The 17,304-nt window shown below is 34.0% G+C and overlaps 1 protein-coding gene across 2 annotated transcripts in view; it reads right to left on the reverse strand.

Moving 5' to 3' along the window:
* The window catches only part of satb1a (SATB homeobox 1a), a 31,491-nt gene extending 19,269 nt beyond the window's left edge, over positions 1–12,222 (reverse strand). Inside the window, exons 1-6 of one of the 2 annotated variants that reach the window (XM_005170006.6) lie at positions 11,900–12,222; positions 10,692–10,883; positions 10,428–10,604; positions 2,482–2,608; positions 1,920–2,043; positions 45–156 (exon numbers count right to left, since the gene is read on the reverse strand). In XM_005170006.6, the coding sequence (XP_005170063.1) occupies positions 45–156; positions 1,920–2,043; positions 2,482–2,608; positions 10,428–10,604; positions 10,692–10,854 (703 nt within the window). In that variant the 5' untranslated portion in view covers positions 10,855–10,883; positions 11,900–12,222. The remainder of the gene's footprint in view (positions 1–44; positions 157–1,919; positions 2,044–2,481; positions 2,609–10,427; positions 10,605–10,691; positions 10,884–11,899) is intronic. The other variant, NM_001080162.1, reaches the window with a different exon arrangement.
* Between the last annotated feature and the right edge of the window lie 5,082 nt (positions 12,223–17,304).

Here is a 17,304-nt window from a genome sequence, read left to right on the forward strand (position 1 = left end):
ACTATAATGTAAAACTAGCATTTTTTCATTGAATAGCTACTCACCCATTATAGCTTTTGTCCTCTTGTAGTGTTTGTACCACTGGCCGAACTCTTGACATCTCGCAGCAGAGATGCTGGCATAGTAAGTGCCGTTTACCACTGATGAAATCATGCTCTTTCAAACAAAAACAAAAGCGGAGACAAAATGTGTTCATATGCTAAAAAAGTGACAATAGCAAAAATTATGTGCTGTATTTTTAGTTATGTAACAAATATGTATATTTTTCAATAATCTGATAAAAATAATAAATTGAATACCATTTCATAAATGCGTCTAATTTTGGGAAAACATTATGGGAAGAGTACGTTTCTGGCCATATGTATATTCTGGCTATATATATATATATATATATATATATATATATATATATATATATATATATATATATATATATAGTGCTCATCCAACTGAGAAATAGGGATTTTTTGTACACAGTAACACCCAACAGTCAACTTTATCAAATGAAATAACTGTAGTTAACTCAAAATTTACTGAAAGTTAATTCTACTCATTTGAAAAGAACTTAAAACTCAAATTGTTGAAGGTAAAAAGTTAATTCACTTTAACTTAAATGGAGTAAACTCACAATACTCATATAAATTAGTTGTTTTTTACTCAAATGGTTCGTTGCAATCAGTTTCCTCAAAAGGTTTGAGTTGCCTTAACTTATTGGGTTTTACATTGTAACAGTAATCTGTTTCAGTCTTGTTGAGTACAATTTTCCTCAAACCAGAAGTGCATTCCACAATCTAAAATTCACTTCAACATTAAAAATGGTGTAAACATTTGGAGATTTTTGTGACACAAATGTCTTTTTTTGCTTGTTTGTTTGTTTATTTATCTCAACAATGCAGTTTCGACCTGATGCAACCTTTTTTCCTATAAAGCATGTTACAGTAATTAGCCATACTGAGTCTACTAAATTAGGCTGACTAAATGTGTCCAGAACGGATGTGCTAAAGATTTTTGTCTTCTTGCTCAATACATTTAATAGCTGGTTCTCAAACCAAGGATGGATCTTAATGGTAGGTTGTTTTCTTTGATAGTGAGCGCTTCTTCGATCATAGTTCTGCTCTTTATACTCAAGATGAGGCAATTAGCTTTATTTTATTCTGTAGCTACAGTTGAAGTCACAATTATTAGCCCTCCTGAATTATTAGCCCCCTGTATATGCTTTCCCCAATTTCTGTTTAACGAGAGTAGATTTTTTTCAAACCCATTTCTAAACATAATAGTTTTAATAACTAATTTCTAATAACCAATTTTATCTTTGCCATGATGATAGCACATAATATTTTACTAGATATTTTTAAGACATTAGTTTTGAGCTTAAAGTGCAATTTAAAGGCTTAATTAGGTAAGTTAGGATAATAAGGCAAATCAGTGTTTTGTTCTGTCAACTAAAAATATTGCTGGAGAGAGATAACAATTTTTGAGCTTAAGAAAAATACTAACTGCTTTTATTCTAGCCAAAATAAAACCACCAAGACTTTGATAATGCTAATAATACTGTGAAAAATGTCTTGCTCTGTTAAACATCATTGGAAAATATTAGACAAATATCTTAAAAAAATAAAAATAAAAATCACAGAATAATTTTGACTTCAACTGTACATGCTATTAAGCTGAATAAAGTACAGAATGTTTGAAATGTAACTAGGCATATAATACTGCCTTTTGTGTAGATACTTGTACTACTCAACGCAGGAAATATGAGATCCTATATACTATAATTTATTTAGAGGCTGTTGTTCATCAGGAATCCTGTGATACTACAAGTTCTATAGACATTAGATATTGCAATGTTACTTTTTACCAGCCGTAAAATCTATTTACAGTGACTTATTATAGACAAAAAGATTTTTAAGAAGCCATACCTGAGATAATGGACACTCTTTAGCCAATGTGCTCTGATTCATCTCTTTAAGCAGATCCTTTAGAGCATTTCTGACTGTAGAATGAGTCCATTGCTCAGCGGGCAAGTCCTCTAATTTAGAAACACTAAGAAAGAGAAAGAGAGAGAGAGAGAGAGAGAGAGAGAGAGAGAGAGAGAGAGAGAGGGAGAGAGAAAGAGAGAGAGAGAGAGAGAGAGGGAGAGAGAGAGAAGAGAATGTGCGTGAGTCAGTGAGAAAAAAAAAACAAAAACAAAGAAGAAAAACAATGTACTGCAGTAATTAATTACACTGTGGGACATTAATCACAAATAATTATTATTTCACAAATAGCCACATTATTAAGTGTTTATCCTCAAAACTTTAATAGCTATAATAACTTTTAATAATTTTGAAATTAGTTTTAATACTAAATTGCCTGCGAAAATTAGCCTTAATCATAAATCAGAGGAGTTTTAATTCTGATTGTTTTGAGAAAAACGTGATACTTAGAGCATGTGTGTGTGTGTGTGTGTTTGTGTGTGGTGTGAATGTGTGTGTGTTGTACCTGTGCAGCTTTATTCTTAAGGTGATAACGTGGTATAGGTCTTGAAGCATGTCTCCTACTGTTGCATCAGAGACATCTGTCACGCTGGACAGAGCCACAGGGTTCCAATGGCCAACTTGAATCTGACCTATTGCAGATATGAACATTAATACAATATATATATATACATACATATATATATACATATATATATATATATATATATATATATATATATATATATATATATATATATACACACTAAACTACTTGACAAAAGTATTGTCGTTGATCCTAGTTGTAAGAGCAACAAATAATAACTTCTAGTTTATTTAGAAAAATGGCAGAAGATAGATTTTTCTAATGAATAACCTGTTGAACTGCATCTTAATCATCACAAATACTGCAGAAGATCTATTGAAACTCGCATATGTTGTTCCTAAAACTTGGATAGGTCAGGTGACTTCAGTCAGGTAATGTACTGTATATATGATCCATGAATAATTCCTGTTCCTTTTGACACTTATTGTTAGCTTCTAGTTTAACTCTGTTTTTATTGAAATATGTTAGTCAGAGAGCCACAGCATCAGATACACAGAATCATTAGACATCAACTGATCCAATGTGGTGGTAGAATACAATTTTGCTCACGTTTTCTTTCTCTCTGAATAAAATATAGTTACATATTCATGCATTAAGGAAAAAAACAAAACAAAAAACAACAACAACAACAACAACAGTGCCGAGAATATATAAATACAAATACTCAAAGGGTACAGCAGTAGAAAATAAAATAATAATAAAATATATATATAAAAACAAAAAATAAAATAAATAAATAAAAAAAACACACTCTCCACTCATAACCAAGCCAGGGGTAGGGAAGATAAGTCAGCTATATACTTGCATACAAATACACATACATATATACATGTTTATTTATTTATTATTTTTATTTTTAAAGTGTAAGAGGAATGGTTGCCAGATAGTGTCAAATTTTTCAGTATCACCGCAAACTGTATATCTAATCTTTTCTATTTGCATAGACTGCATCAGATCATGCATCCAATGTATGTAACTGGGTGGGGAAGGATTTTTCCAGTTTAGTGTTATAAGCCTTTTAGCAATTATTAAACAAAAAGCAAGTGCATTTGATTGTGTAGATGACAAAGAAACATTTGTAGGGTTAAGTCCAAATAATGCTACTAGGGGGCATGGCTCAATATCTAAAAGAAAGCATTCAGAAATTGATTTAAAAATTGATGCCCAAAAAGTGCTTAGCGCTGGACAAAGCCAGAAAGTATGAAGAAGAGTTGCTGGAGCTTGTCGACACCGATCACAGATTGGATCAAAACCAGGGTTAATTTTAGATATTTTTGCCTTAGTCCAATATACTCTATGCAATAATTTGAATTGTATAAGGGAATGACGAGCACAAATAGAAGAGGTTTGTACACGAGACAGAGCCTTGGACCATTCCTCGTCTGTGAAAACATGATTGAGATCTGATTCCCAGCTCTGCTTTATTTTTAAAAAGGATGAGGAATCTAACTGTCTAATAAATGAAAAAATTGTTTTATAAATTTTAGAGACTGCACCTTTACAAATTTTTGTATCTAAAACCTGATCGATTTCTTGTTTGGGAGGTGCAAGGGGAAAATGGGAAAAAGTATTTCGTATAAATTCACGTGTCTGAAGATATCGAAAAAAATGAGTTTTGGGAAGGTTAAATTTTTCTGATAAATAAGAAAATGTAACAAATGTATCATCACAAAAAAGGTCATTAATGCTTACAATGCCTTTTCTAAACCATGATACAAAAGATTGGTCTGAGATAGAGGGCAGGAAAGAAGGGTTTTTATATATGGGAGACAGACTAGACATTGTTTGAAAGCCAAAATGTTTTCTAAATTGTGACCAAATTCGAAGACTATTAAGTACTATAGGGTTAGAGGAATAGTTTGATGTCTTTAATGGTAATGAAGAGCATATTAACGCATGCAAAGACACTTGGGTGCAAGAATCGCATTCCATTTCAACCCATTCTGGGACCCAGTGGCAGAGTCCGTAGTGTGACTGGCTCCAATATAAAATACTGTGGATGTTAGTCGCCCAATAGTAGACTAAGAAATAAGGAAGTGCAAAACCACCTAACTTTTTGGGTTGTTGAAGAAATGATTTCTGTATTCTTATTGGGCCACCGTTCCAAATAAAATCCGAAATTACTTGATCCAAGGACTTAAAAAATGACTTTCGTATGAAAATTGGAATACTTTGAAAGAGGAAAAGAAATTTAGGGAGGATATTCATTTTTATTGTGTTTATTCTGCCTACAAGAGAAAGTGGGAGAGTTTTCCATTTAGCTAGATCTTGTTTTGTTTTCTCTAATATTACAACAAAATTATGTTTAAAAAGATCAGTATATTTTCGTGTTATTGTTATTCCCAAATATCGAAAATTTTCTGAGGCTAATTTAAATGGCAATATTGACACTGGAAAGGATCTTGGAGCAGGATTTATAAGAAAAAACTCACTCTTATGCAGATTTAACTTATAACCAGAGACGTCGCTGAACTGTCTCAAAAGTTCCAGAACATACGGGAGACGAGTTTCTGGGTCTGAAATATACAATACCACATCATCAGCATAAAGAGAAATTTTCTGTTCTTTTCCGGCTCTGAAAATACCAGCAATCTCAGGATTATTGCGAAAGCAAATTGCAAGAGGCTCTATAGCTAAAGCAAATAAAATAGGGGAAAGTGGGCAACCTTGTCTGGTGCCACGGTGAAGAGGAAAATAATCAGAACTATTGCTGTTTGTTTTCACAGACGCCATGGGAGAAGAGTATAGGAGTCTCACCCAAGAAACAAATTTGTCACCAAACCCAAATTTTTTTAATGTGTAGAATAGATAGTCCCACTCGACGCGGTCGAAAGCTTTCTCCGCGTCGAGTAAGACTAAGGCCTCAGGCACAGAGGAGTCAGATGAGGTGTAAATTATGTTCATCAACCTCCTCAGGTTAAAAAAGGCCTGCCTGTTTTTAATAAAGCCGGTTTGGTCAGGGTGTATGATATCTTGGATAACAGTTTCTAATCTAAGAGCAAGAATCTTAGCCAAGATTTTTACATCTACATTAAGAAGAGAGATAGGACGGTAGGACCCACACTCCAATGGATTTTTATCAGGTTTTAAAAGAAGAGAGATTGATGCCTGGCGCAAAGAAGAAGGGAGATTACCACTATTTAAAGAGTCTTCAAAAACAGAGAGAAGCAAAGGTGAAATCTGAGCGGAAAACTTTTTAAAAAACTCTGTGGGAAATCCGTCCGGCCCCGGAGATTTTCCGCTTTGCATTTGTGCAATAGATTTTGAAATTTCATCTAAGCTGATAGGTTCATCCATTTTTGCTTTTAATTCACTACTTATTTGAGGAATATTAAGATTGTCAAAAAATCTACTAATAATGTTAGGGTCTTTAAGGGAGTCTGACTGGTACAATGAAGAGTAAAAAGATTTAAATGTATTATTAATTTCTTGAGGGTCTGAAACAATAATGCCTTCTTGGGTTTGAATTTGGGTGATAAAGTTTTTTGCTGTTTTAAGCCTGAGTTGCAGTGCAAGTGTTTTACCTGGTTTATCACCAAACTCATAAAAAAGGTGTCGTGATTTGAGCAAAAGCTGCTCAGCTTGGGCAGTAGAAAGTTGGTTATATTCAGATTGTAAAAAGATTCTTTCATTAAATAGTGATGTGCTTGGGTGTTGTGCATAAATTTGGTCCAATTTACCAATTTGATCAGAAAGTTTAAAAAGTTTCTTATTACACTCCTTTTTTATATAAGCTGAGTGAGATATTATTTCTCCACGTAAATATGCTTTAAGTGTTTCCCAAAGTAAAGATGAAGAAATCCCATCCGTTGAATTGATTTCAAGAAATGTAGAGATCTTTTCTGAAAGAAACTCAACAAAATGGCTCTTAGATAAAAGTAAAGCATTCATTCTCCAAGTACAAAATGAATAGCTTCCAGGAAAGACCAGTTCAAGAATTACTGGAGCATGATCTGAAACAGTTATAGTGTCATATGAGGAGGAGTTCACTCGAGAAATAAGTTTACTGTCAATGAAAAAATAATCAATACGTGTATAAGTATGGTGCACAGGAGAAAAAAAGGAAAAAACTTTAGAAGTAGGATTTAGGAAACGCCAAATATCAGTTATTCCACACAATTCTAAAAAAGAATTAATTGTTTTAGAAGACTGAGATTGAAGGGTTGATTTGGGGGATGATCTATCAAGAACTGTGTTTAGAATGCAATTAAAGTCACCTCCCATAATCAGTTGATAAAGATTCAGGTCCGGGAGTTTAGAGAAGAGTGTAGTAAAGAAATCTGGGTTATCCCAATTAGGTGCGTAAACGCTTACTAAAGTAACTTGACTATTATAGAGGATGCCTGGCACAATCACGTATCTGCCGTTGGGATCTGAAATAATATTGGAGGGTTTGAACTGTGTATTCTTATTAATTAAAATGGCAGTGCCTCTTGCTTTATTATTAAAGCCTGAATGGAAAACCTGTCCCACCCATGACCTCTGCAGGCTTTTTTGGCACGAGATTTTAAGGTGGGTTTCCTGTAAAAAACATATATTGGCCTTTAATTTGTTTAGCTTAGAAAAAACCCTCACACTCTTCACTTTATTATTTAAGCCTTTAACGTTCCAACTAATTATATTAACCCTGCCCCGTCTATCTTGGTAGGTATCATTTGACATTAATGTTAAACAATAACTTGATATTTCTCAAGTAGTCAAGAGTGTTTGAATGGAGAGCATAAACAAAATGAGCAGACATAACGAAATCTAAAGGAACCAAAAACAAACAAAAAAACATAAAAAGAACCCGTGTCCCCCCCACGTGACCAGAACGGTCACGGAAAGTAGCATCCATAACAAACCTAACTGAAAAGAACATTACAGTCAGGTGAATAAGAAACCAGTAAACAGTTTCAACTTTCAACTTTGGCTGTCATTTCGGCAGCGCTCCGTGAACGGATATATGTATATAGAAATGATTCAATAAACAGTAGACAACGCATACATGTATCTGACTTAAATATAGAAATGATTCAATAAACAGTAGACAACGCATACATGTATCTGACTTAAAATCACATACGACTATAAAAAGTAAAGTATTTTTAACGCACAGAAACTGGGTAAATATGCTATGGTATTGCATATTTTATTTATTTTGAGGCTTCACTCGTTTTGCAAAGATGTCAGTTCAGTTCTTAATTTTACTTCAGTTCTTGATTCGGACCATTTAACTGTTACGTCGATCAAACCTGATTCGCTGCATTCTTGATGTTAGCAGTGAAGAATTCCATCGCAGCCTGTGGGGTTTGGAAGAAATGCCGTTGTCCCTTGTAATCGACGCGTAGTTTAGCAGGATGCAGCATGCCATAGGTTACGCCAGCGCTGCGAAATAAAGCTTTCACATCTTTGAACTCGGCTCGCTGCCTCGCCACTTCAGCAGACATGTCCGGGAAAATGCGAATCGTCGCACCGTTGAATTCCAAAGAGCCTCGTTCACGACTTAGTTTCAGAATGAGTTCTTTGGTTTGATAGTGGTGGAGACGGACGAGCATATGCCTAGGATATGCGTTCGGGTGTGTTTTTTGGCCGGTGCGATGAGCGCGGTCAATTTGTAGTGGTCTCTCAAAGGCACTGTCTCCGAAAAGTTCAATAAAAAGTGAAATCATGAACGTAACCGGACTTTGACCCTCTAATCCCTCAGGTATTCCAATGATCCTCAGATTTTGCCTCCGCGAGCGGTTCTCTAAATCATCCACTTTGAGTTTAAGGGAGCCGTTTTCTTTTTTCAGTGCGTTGCATAGTGCCTCAATCGCTGTCAAGCGGCCGTCCGAGTCATTAAGTGCGGTTTCAATGTCCACAATCTTCTGAGCTTGTAGTGAGAGGGTTGATTGCAGAGTGGACACGGCAGAACGGAGCTCGGATAAGAATTCAGTTCGTAATGTTGACACTTCCGTGCGAATGGTAGTCGTAATTATCTCCTTCAGAGAAGCAGGTGTTAGCTCATCCTCCCTCGGCGAGGCGTTAGCGGCCTGCTCGCCTCCTCTTTCAGCCAACATTTCAGCGATATTTCGTCCTGATTTTCCCGGTTTTGGCATATTTGCGTATAGATATGATGCAGCGTTGCTTACTTTATAGATTTAAGACAAAGATAACTGAGATTAATAGAAAAAATACACGAATGTTCACGGAGTGACTTCCACCTGCGTCTAGTCTCCACGAGGCATACCGGAAGTCCCACTTATTGTTAGCTTCTGACATGTTTTCTGCACTTCCTTCTCTAATCTTTATTCCACACCTCGGATTTTCAAACATTGCATGATTTAATACTTAATTTGGTCATCATACAAGTTAAATATGTTTCATAATTATTAGCATAAGCAGTAAAATTAGGCACGTGTGGATTTGAAAAAAAAAAAAAAAATCAGTACAAGGCAAGTAAAATTATCTGGGATTGTAGATGAAGACAATGTTGATACTTTTTAATTGTGTAACTTAGTAAATTTCATTTAAAAATGATCAGTTAGATATAACTGCTGAAAATATTTTTAATTATATGTACCCTGTTCAGAGGCATGGGCTCGGTTAGATTTAATCAATACTTTTATATATTGAAAATGTTAAATTGCAGTTAAAACGATCAGTTAGAAATAATTGCTGAAAATATTTTAATTGTTTGTATGTACTCTGTTCAGAGGCATGGGATTGATAAGAGTTAATTAATACTTTTATTTATTAAGTATATTTCACTGCAGTTACAAATTATCAGTTAGATATAACTGCTGAAAATATTTTTAATTGTATGTATGTACTCTGTTCAGAGGTTTGGGTTAGGTTAGATTTCATTAAAAGGTTTATTTATTAAATATATTGAATTGCAGTTAAAATAATCAGATGTAATTGCTGAAAACATTTTTAATTATACGTACTCTGTTCAGAGGCATGGGCTTGGTTAGATTTAATTAATACATTTATTTAGCATGGATGCATTACATTGATTAAAAATACTGTTTTTGTGACCTTTCCATTAATCACAGAATCTTGTAAATATTCTATCATGGTCTCCATTAGAAATATTAAATTTGTTCACCATTTGCAATGGCAGCGGGTTTACACAATTCTTCAAAATATCTTGTTTTTTATTATTTTTATTTTACATCCAGGTTTGAAACACTTGGGAGAGTAAATTATGACAAAATTTGTATTTTTTATTAAACTATCCCTTCAAGCAGAACAACTAACATTTTCAGCACAATGAATGTAAAAGGATAGTTCACCCAAAAATTAATATGTACTCCTTATTTAAGTGGTTCCAAACCTTTATGAGTTTCTATATTCTACTAAACACAAAACAAGATATTTTAAAAAATGTTAGAAACCATAGTAGGAAAAACAAATACTAAAAATGTCAATGGTTAGCAGTTTCCAGCTTTCTTCAAAATATTTTCCCTTTTGTTCAATAGAAGAAAGAAGCTCCAACAAGTTTTGAACATGTAAAGAGTGAGTAAATTATGACATAATTTTCATTTTGGGTAAACTATCCCTTTAAAAAAGCTATTTTAAGCTCCGAATTGCATCCTAAAATATATTAAAGTAGGAAACTTCTTTCACAATCTTACTATATCACAATATTTGTTTGAGCAGAATAACCTTGATGAGAATAAAACACTTGTTTTTTTTTTTAAACAGTTTTTACCCACACCAATTTTCTAAATACTAACTTATGTATAAAGCATAAAATGTAAGATAATATAATGCCGGTTGTAGTTTTTTTCATAGTCGCAGTCTATTCCGTCCCTATCCTTTAGGCTTAAATATTCAACTGGAATTGAGTGTGAATTATTCATCAGTGTGTGTGTGTGTGTGTGTGTGTGTGTGTGTACCTGTAGCCAGAGCCGCTGCGGTGTGTGTGTATCCCAGCTCTTGCAATGCAGCTTCTGTAATCTGGCTGAACAGCAGGTCTTTCTTCAGCAGCACAAATTCTGCATGCTCCGACCGCTTCCCTTCGGATGGTGGGACATCGCTTTGTTCCACCATGCAGAATACTGGAAGTAAACTACCTGCGTTGAAAGAAAGAGGAACTATATTACTCAGAAAAATGGGATGAACTGATATGGTATACTACATTTATGGCCATTAATGAATACCTTTCCTCCTGTTAGTGTGTGATGTCTGTTTGGAGCTAACAGGTGTGACTCCAGGTACAGGCAGATCTCTACAATTCTCCATACGAGCCATTTTACAGGGAGGATAAGAGGGTTCACACAGGGCCGGCCCCTGGGTGCTACTAGTGGTCGCCAAATGGTCCATCACTGTTTTAAATCTTGGATTTCACCAACCTTTAGAATAGAAAATGATGTATAAATTATTTATAGTCACACATACACATTATTTATGTATATGAAAATTATTTCATTTATTTTTTAGTTATTTAATTTAATTTATATGAAGCTGCTTTGACACAATCGACATTGTAAAAGTGCTATACAAATAAAGCTGAAATGAAATGAAAATATGAACACTTCAGATACAAACGTCTGATTGTTGTTTTTATTTTTATTAGGCATCTTTATTAGAACCTTATGTTTAGGTTCAGTTCAGTTTTAACAACAGTGAAAATGTTAATAGTCAATTTAAGAAAAATTACTGAACATAAAACATAGGAGCCTCATAAAAATTCTAATTTAAAAGAAAACATGTCAGATGGACCAAGAGGATTTGCATCTACACTCTATAAATAATTCATATACATTTGTTGTCTCAGCTGTTACAACCCTATTATTCTTAAATATTACATTATTATTAATACATAATAAATATTAAACACAAGTACATTCTTATAAAAGGAAAACAAAATCATACGGAGTAACACGTTTTGCATCTAAGTACATACAGTATGTATTAGCCTAAATATGTAATTCTTCATAATATTTTTAATCTCAGCTCTGACAAACCTACCTATTATTCCTACATCGTAAATTATGCTATGTAACGTTATTATTCACATATGCAAACATATTATGCATATGCATTCATCTTCATTTATATAAAACACAATAATTGTGAAATATAATTGTGTCTATGTGCAGTTTCGTATGGTTTAAAATACTCAGACTGATCTACTGTCTGGTTCTAAGATTTGTCTACTTTTATTATCTGTTAATGCAGCTTGTCTCCCAAGCGAAGACTGTTTAACAAGCTTGGAGACCATCTTAAACCAGCTGCGACCAGCAAACCATCTTAGGCTGGTTTAAGACGGGTTTTTTTCCAGCCGTGAAGCGCTGCTACAGGTGATGTATAGCCTAAATACCCCACCTATGTCTTTCTTCTTCATCTGTCGGGTTATTATACTTACTTAAGCGACTGCAGTACTGTTTTTACCGGTGGTTTATAATCCTTCAGACGGGTATCCTAACATGCCGACAGACCGAGCGCTCGTCCCAGGATCGCTCACTAACAAAAACACTGGCTCCAGAATCAATGCGCGCGTCCGGTGAAAAGACACTCGAAAACGGCTTTTATCTTCTGAGGAAAGGTCTTTGTTCTTAGCAAATGATAAAATCATACACATTTAAATCCTCAAAAATAGGGTAAACGCGAGGAAAAACGGCTCGTATAATATTTTGTGCGAACAGAGATCCGTAATTAAATCTCTAGGCGGCCCCACAAAGCATCATCAACGTGATGTCACCGAGTGCAGACCAATCTGCTTCTAGCGGAAGTGCCTTCTGTCAGAATACATGACTATTATAGTATGGCAGGCTGTTTAAACATTTAATAATTAAAACAGCAAGCTTTGTTTGATCTATTGGCTGGTCGAAACGCCTAAGTTATGAAATCTGATTGTAGATATCTATAAAGCACCATTCTTTCTATCTGAGTCAATGAAAATGTATTGCTTTAGCCAAAAAGAAGTAATTTTTATTATTATTATTTTTTTTTTACATTTGTGGCCATATAGACAGCCAACTAGAAATTAATTTGTAATTAATATTAATACGCCTTTTTATTTTTTGCAATCGTAAAGTATTTAAAGGGACAGCTCACCAAATATTTTCAATTTTGTCATCATTTAGTTACTCACCCTTCCCTTGTCACAAACCTGTTTGAGATTAACACAAAAGAAAATATATTTTAAAATGTTGGAAAACGGTAAAAAATTGACATTCATGGTTTTTGTTTTTCCTATTATGGAATTTATTATTGGGTGACATCATGCAGATTAGGACATCAGATAAAATGGACCATTTATGGTTCTTATTTCTTTAAAAATTTTAACAATTCAGTTCATGTTTATTGATATAGCGCTTTTACAATGTAGATTGTGTCAAAGCAGCTTAACATAGAAGTTCTAGTAAAATGAAACAGTGTCAGTCCAGTTTTCAGAGTTGAAGTTCAGTTCAGTTCAGTGTGGTTTAATTTTCACTAAAGAGCAAATCCATTGATGCGCAGCACCACAAGTCTCAAACCAAGCAATCCAGTGGCGAAAGTGACGAGGAACAAACTTCACCAATTGACAAAAGTGAAGGGAAAAAACCTAGAGAGAAACCAGGCGCAGTTGGGCACGAACATTTCTCCTCTGGCCAAGATAGCCTACTTGTGCAGAGCTGCAGTCTAGGCACCGGAGGCTGGAGAGTTTATTTCACAATTATAGTGTTTTGTCCATCGTGGAGAAGCTGCAGGTGTGAGACACTGACAGGTGATCAAGCTGGCTCATGGGATCAATTCGAAGACTCGTCTGTCACTGGGGTCTTTCAGGAATCAGTCTCATGCTCTCCCCTGCTCTATGACCGCCACAGGATCTGCTCAGGGTACGACCTGGTCCAGGATTATGAGTACTTTGGCATCATCTTTTCACTAATCTTTGATCAAATCAATAGCACTGCACAATGACAATAACAGCCAATAACTGCAAAGAATTTCAAACTGTTGGCGTAACAGTACTTGACATTTAGTTAATGGATTTATTGGTCTGAGGTTACTAACGGGGGTGGGGGGGTGGTGGTGGGGGGGGGATGGTGTGGGGTGGCAATGCCTCATTCTGAGACCACTCCATAGACAAAGTGAGTGGCCTGGTATCCAATATTACTTGTCAGTGATGATAAATCAATATAAATGTACATTAGGAAATAATAATTTATATTCCATGTCTTGATGGCCTCTCTGAAATAAAATGTTGATTTTATGAAATAATCTAGTTTTTCTAACCATTTCTAGTTACTGGCACAATTTACCTGAATGTGTTAGGATAAAATGAGCAGTCTGATTGGCCCGTTTTTGCTGATCACCAGGCCCATTTCACATCTCAAAAAATCAGCTGACAGATAATGTGTCAAAACCGATTGCAAGCCACCTCCATCAAAAAGAACGTACATGTGAACGGCCCCCAAAAATGTCTTAAATGTTTTGTTTTTTGAAGTTGTTACAATCGATTAACAAAAAAAAATAAATAAATAATAATAATAAAAAAGTGGCCCAGTTTGCCTGATGTCACACTACTGGTTAAACATTCCTCAAAATATATGCTAAAGTTTGGAACATGGGGGTGATTTAACTGCAAGTACATTTTAATCTTTTATTTAAACAACATTTTTAACAAGGACCTGAAATAAAAATATTAATCATGTCGCTCCAGTTATTCAATCATCTTCAATTACAAAAACATAGCCATACAAAAGGTGAATGAAACAAATTGACAGCTAAGAAGAATATGCGTCAAACTTTAAATTACAATTAGCTAGAAACACATTTCAAATGTCTGATACTTTCGAGTGGGCAGAGCTAAATACCTCTGGTGTGCTATTCTCCCTGCTGCTCTCTGATCGGTGGAATTTACTGTACAGCATCATGTGTAATGTATTTTTCAACAATTATAATAAAAAATGTAAAAATCAGCAAGTTAAAATCCCGGAAACAAATTCCATTCAACGTTTAATTATGTTAAAAGCATTGTTTAAAGTTGTAAAACTTCTAAATATACTGTATTCCACAATGTTGCATGCATAATCATTAGACAATTCTTTTAGAAGCATCTCAAAATTGTATGCATGTCCTGGTATTTTGATTGAATCTACTCTTTCTTTGATTGAGTCATATCACAAGGATCTATTAAAGTGTAAAAAAAATAGGTAATATGTGAATAAAAGCTGTGAGTAACGGATGAGAGACAGTACAATAATTGTTTCAGTTGACAAAAACAGTTAATCAGCCTCATCAGTGATCTCTGTGATTAACGCTTCTCGTCACCTGTGCACATGACAGTCACCCTGCGTGGCAATCATTCTTTTCCGTAAGCTCAATCATAGCGAACGGAGCTTCATTTGCGTCTTTGTTTGCATGAGCTTGTATATTTATTTACAACCAAATTAAGCTTTCAATAAATGGGTCAATGATGAGACACCTCATTTTTGTGTATGTATCAAATTAAATTATTCATCATTAAAAATTGTTTCAAATTCGTTTTATGAAATCAAAATATAAATTATAGACAGTGTTGGGTAAAAAAAGTAATGTATTACAATCTTAAGTCTATCTTTGTATATTATGTAATAAAGCACATAAAAATAACATAACAGACTCTTTTACTTTGCTATTGTGAAAGTATTTGCTATTTTGTTTATTTATTAATGTGGAAGAAAGAAAGTAATATTAAAATATGTGCTATGATAGTTTGTTGGTGTTTTTTTTTATATGAAAATATAGTAATGTGAGACTACACTGTAAAACCCAAACGATTGCAACAAACCATTTAAGTTAAAAAACTAATCCTAATGATTACTGTGAACTTAATCCATTTGAGCACAGTAAAACCCAATAAATGAAAGAAACTCAAACCAATTGAGTACTGTAAAACCCAATAAGTTAGGGCAACTCAAACAGTTTGAGGAAACAGATTGCAACAAACCATTTGAGTTAAAAAACTCAGTTATGAGTATATGAGTACTGTGAACTTACTCCATTTAAGTTGAAGTGTTAAGGTATTTAATTAACTCATTGCCTTTAACACTAAGTTAAAAAATCTTTTCAAATGAGTAGAATTAACTAAGTAAAATTTGAGTTAATTACACTAATTTCATTTGATAAAGATGACTGATGGGTTTTTTACAGTATGTGTTCTGTTATTTTTGTGTTTTTTCTTATTGCACTGTAAAAAGTGAAAACTTAAACAAATTTCTTTAACTTGTTACAATTAAAGGAATTAAGTTTGACAAGCTAAATTTATGACAATTTTCAGTAATAAATTAAGTATAAGTCCTTTTAGGTGCAGCAAGTTTTAGTTCTTTATTTAAGAAAACAAGAATTAAACAGTACATACAGTACAGTTCAGTCTAAATTAGTCTATATAATGTTTTAATGTAATAATAATAGTAAAAAAAAAAATTTATTACCGTACAAATAATTTCCTTCTCATGTTAATATAAAAATAATACTTTTATGTTTTTTTGGCAAAAACAAGTATTGCTCATTATTGATAGTGAACAGTACTTACACTTGCCATAAATAAATTACTAAAACCTGTAACACCTAAAATAACTAACTTAATTTATTACTGAATGTAAGAATTGAAATATTGCAAATATTCTGATGTCTTTGACAATTCAAAACATGAGCTGAAAACAGAGACTGGTAACTTCACAACTCAGCAAGGGGAATGCGGGAAAAACCAGTTCCTGCTGCATTTGCATCTGAGTCTGCTTCATCCCCCCAACTCACACATATGGTCATTTCAATGTTTGAATGTTCTAGAATTAACCAAACTGACTTTAACTATCATGTTTGATATCATTTGAAATGTCTCAGTGCGATTGGTACAATGGTCTCATTCTCTCAGAAATAGACATAATCAGAACAATAAATATATAACTTCAGGCATCTTTTGATCCACTGTGAGGGGTGTGACACTAAGTGTGAATGCCTTTTGTTATACATTCACACCCCCTTCCTTGAGGGAATCCTTGGATTATTTAAGGTAAGGCCTAAGAAGGACTCAGGGCGACTCTGCCTAACCAGATCAGCCCATAACATGGCTTGCCCCATGTTATGTATATTACAAAGTCAGGAATGCATCTTTTTCATCTTGGATTTATCTTTGATAATTTGATGTTTTGTATTGATCGTTTATGAATTGACTGATTGAATTTGCATAATACATTTACCTGACTAATAAATTGTTATGTTTTGAATGATTCAAACAGAGTTCGTGTTATTATCACTGATAAATGTTGTTGTCCATAGCACTACAAGCCACTGTACAGGTTAGTAACGGACTAAAACATGTTAGACGGAGCAGCGTGGCACGCTATACAATGTTGTTAGAGATCCGACTAACAAATTGGCATTATTTCATGTATACTTGGACTGTAAAAGGCCAACTATTTAGAACAACAAAATATTGTTGAAACTACTTTAAATGTGGATATTTAGGCCTTCATCTACAATAGTATAATCCTGCGCGATTATTATTAAAATACTTTGTCTTGATTAAGTAGATAACAGATCCATGGGGACCACATAAAAATCTCCTAAATTGAGTAAGTAGTGTTCTGCCTTTTTAGGAGAGTGGTTAATCGCCTCTGTTTAATGACCAAGACTGACAAGCTTGTAGTAAGAGATTGTATACCCGGCCGGTGCAAGACTCGAGATGCTATCGGAATCTGAGTAAATGAAAATAAGGTATAATAACAAATCAAAAGAATATTCAATCATAATCTAAAATAACGTGAAAGGAAACAAAATAATCTTATCAATGTTTTATAATTG

The sequence above is a fragment of the Danio rerio genome, chromosome 19 (genome assembly GCF_049306965.1).
Source record: "Danio rerio strain Tuebingen ecotype United States chromosome 19, GRCz12tu, whole genome shotgun sequence".
Taxonomy (NCBI): domain Eukaryota; kingdom Metazoa; phylum Chordata; class Actinopteri; order Cypriniformes; family Danionidae; genus Danio; species Danio rerio.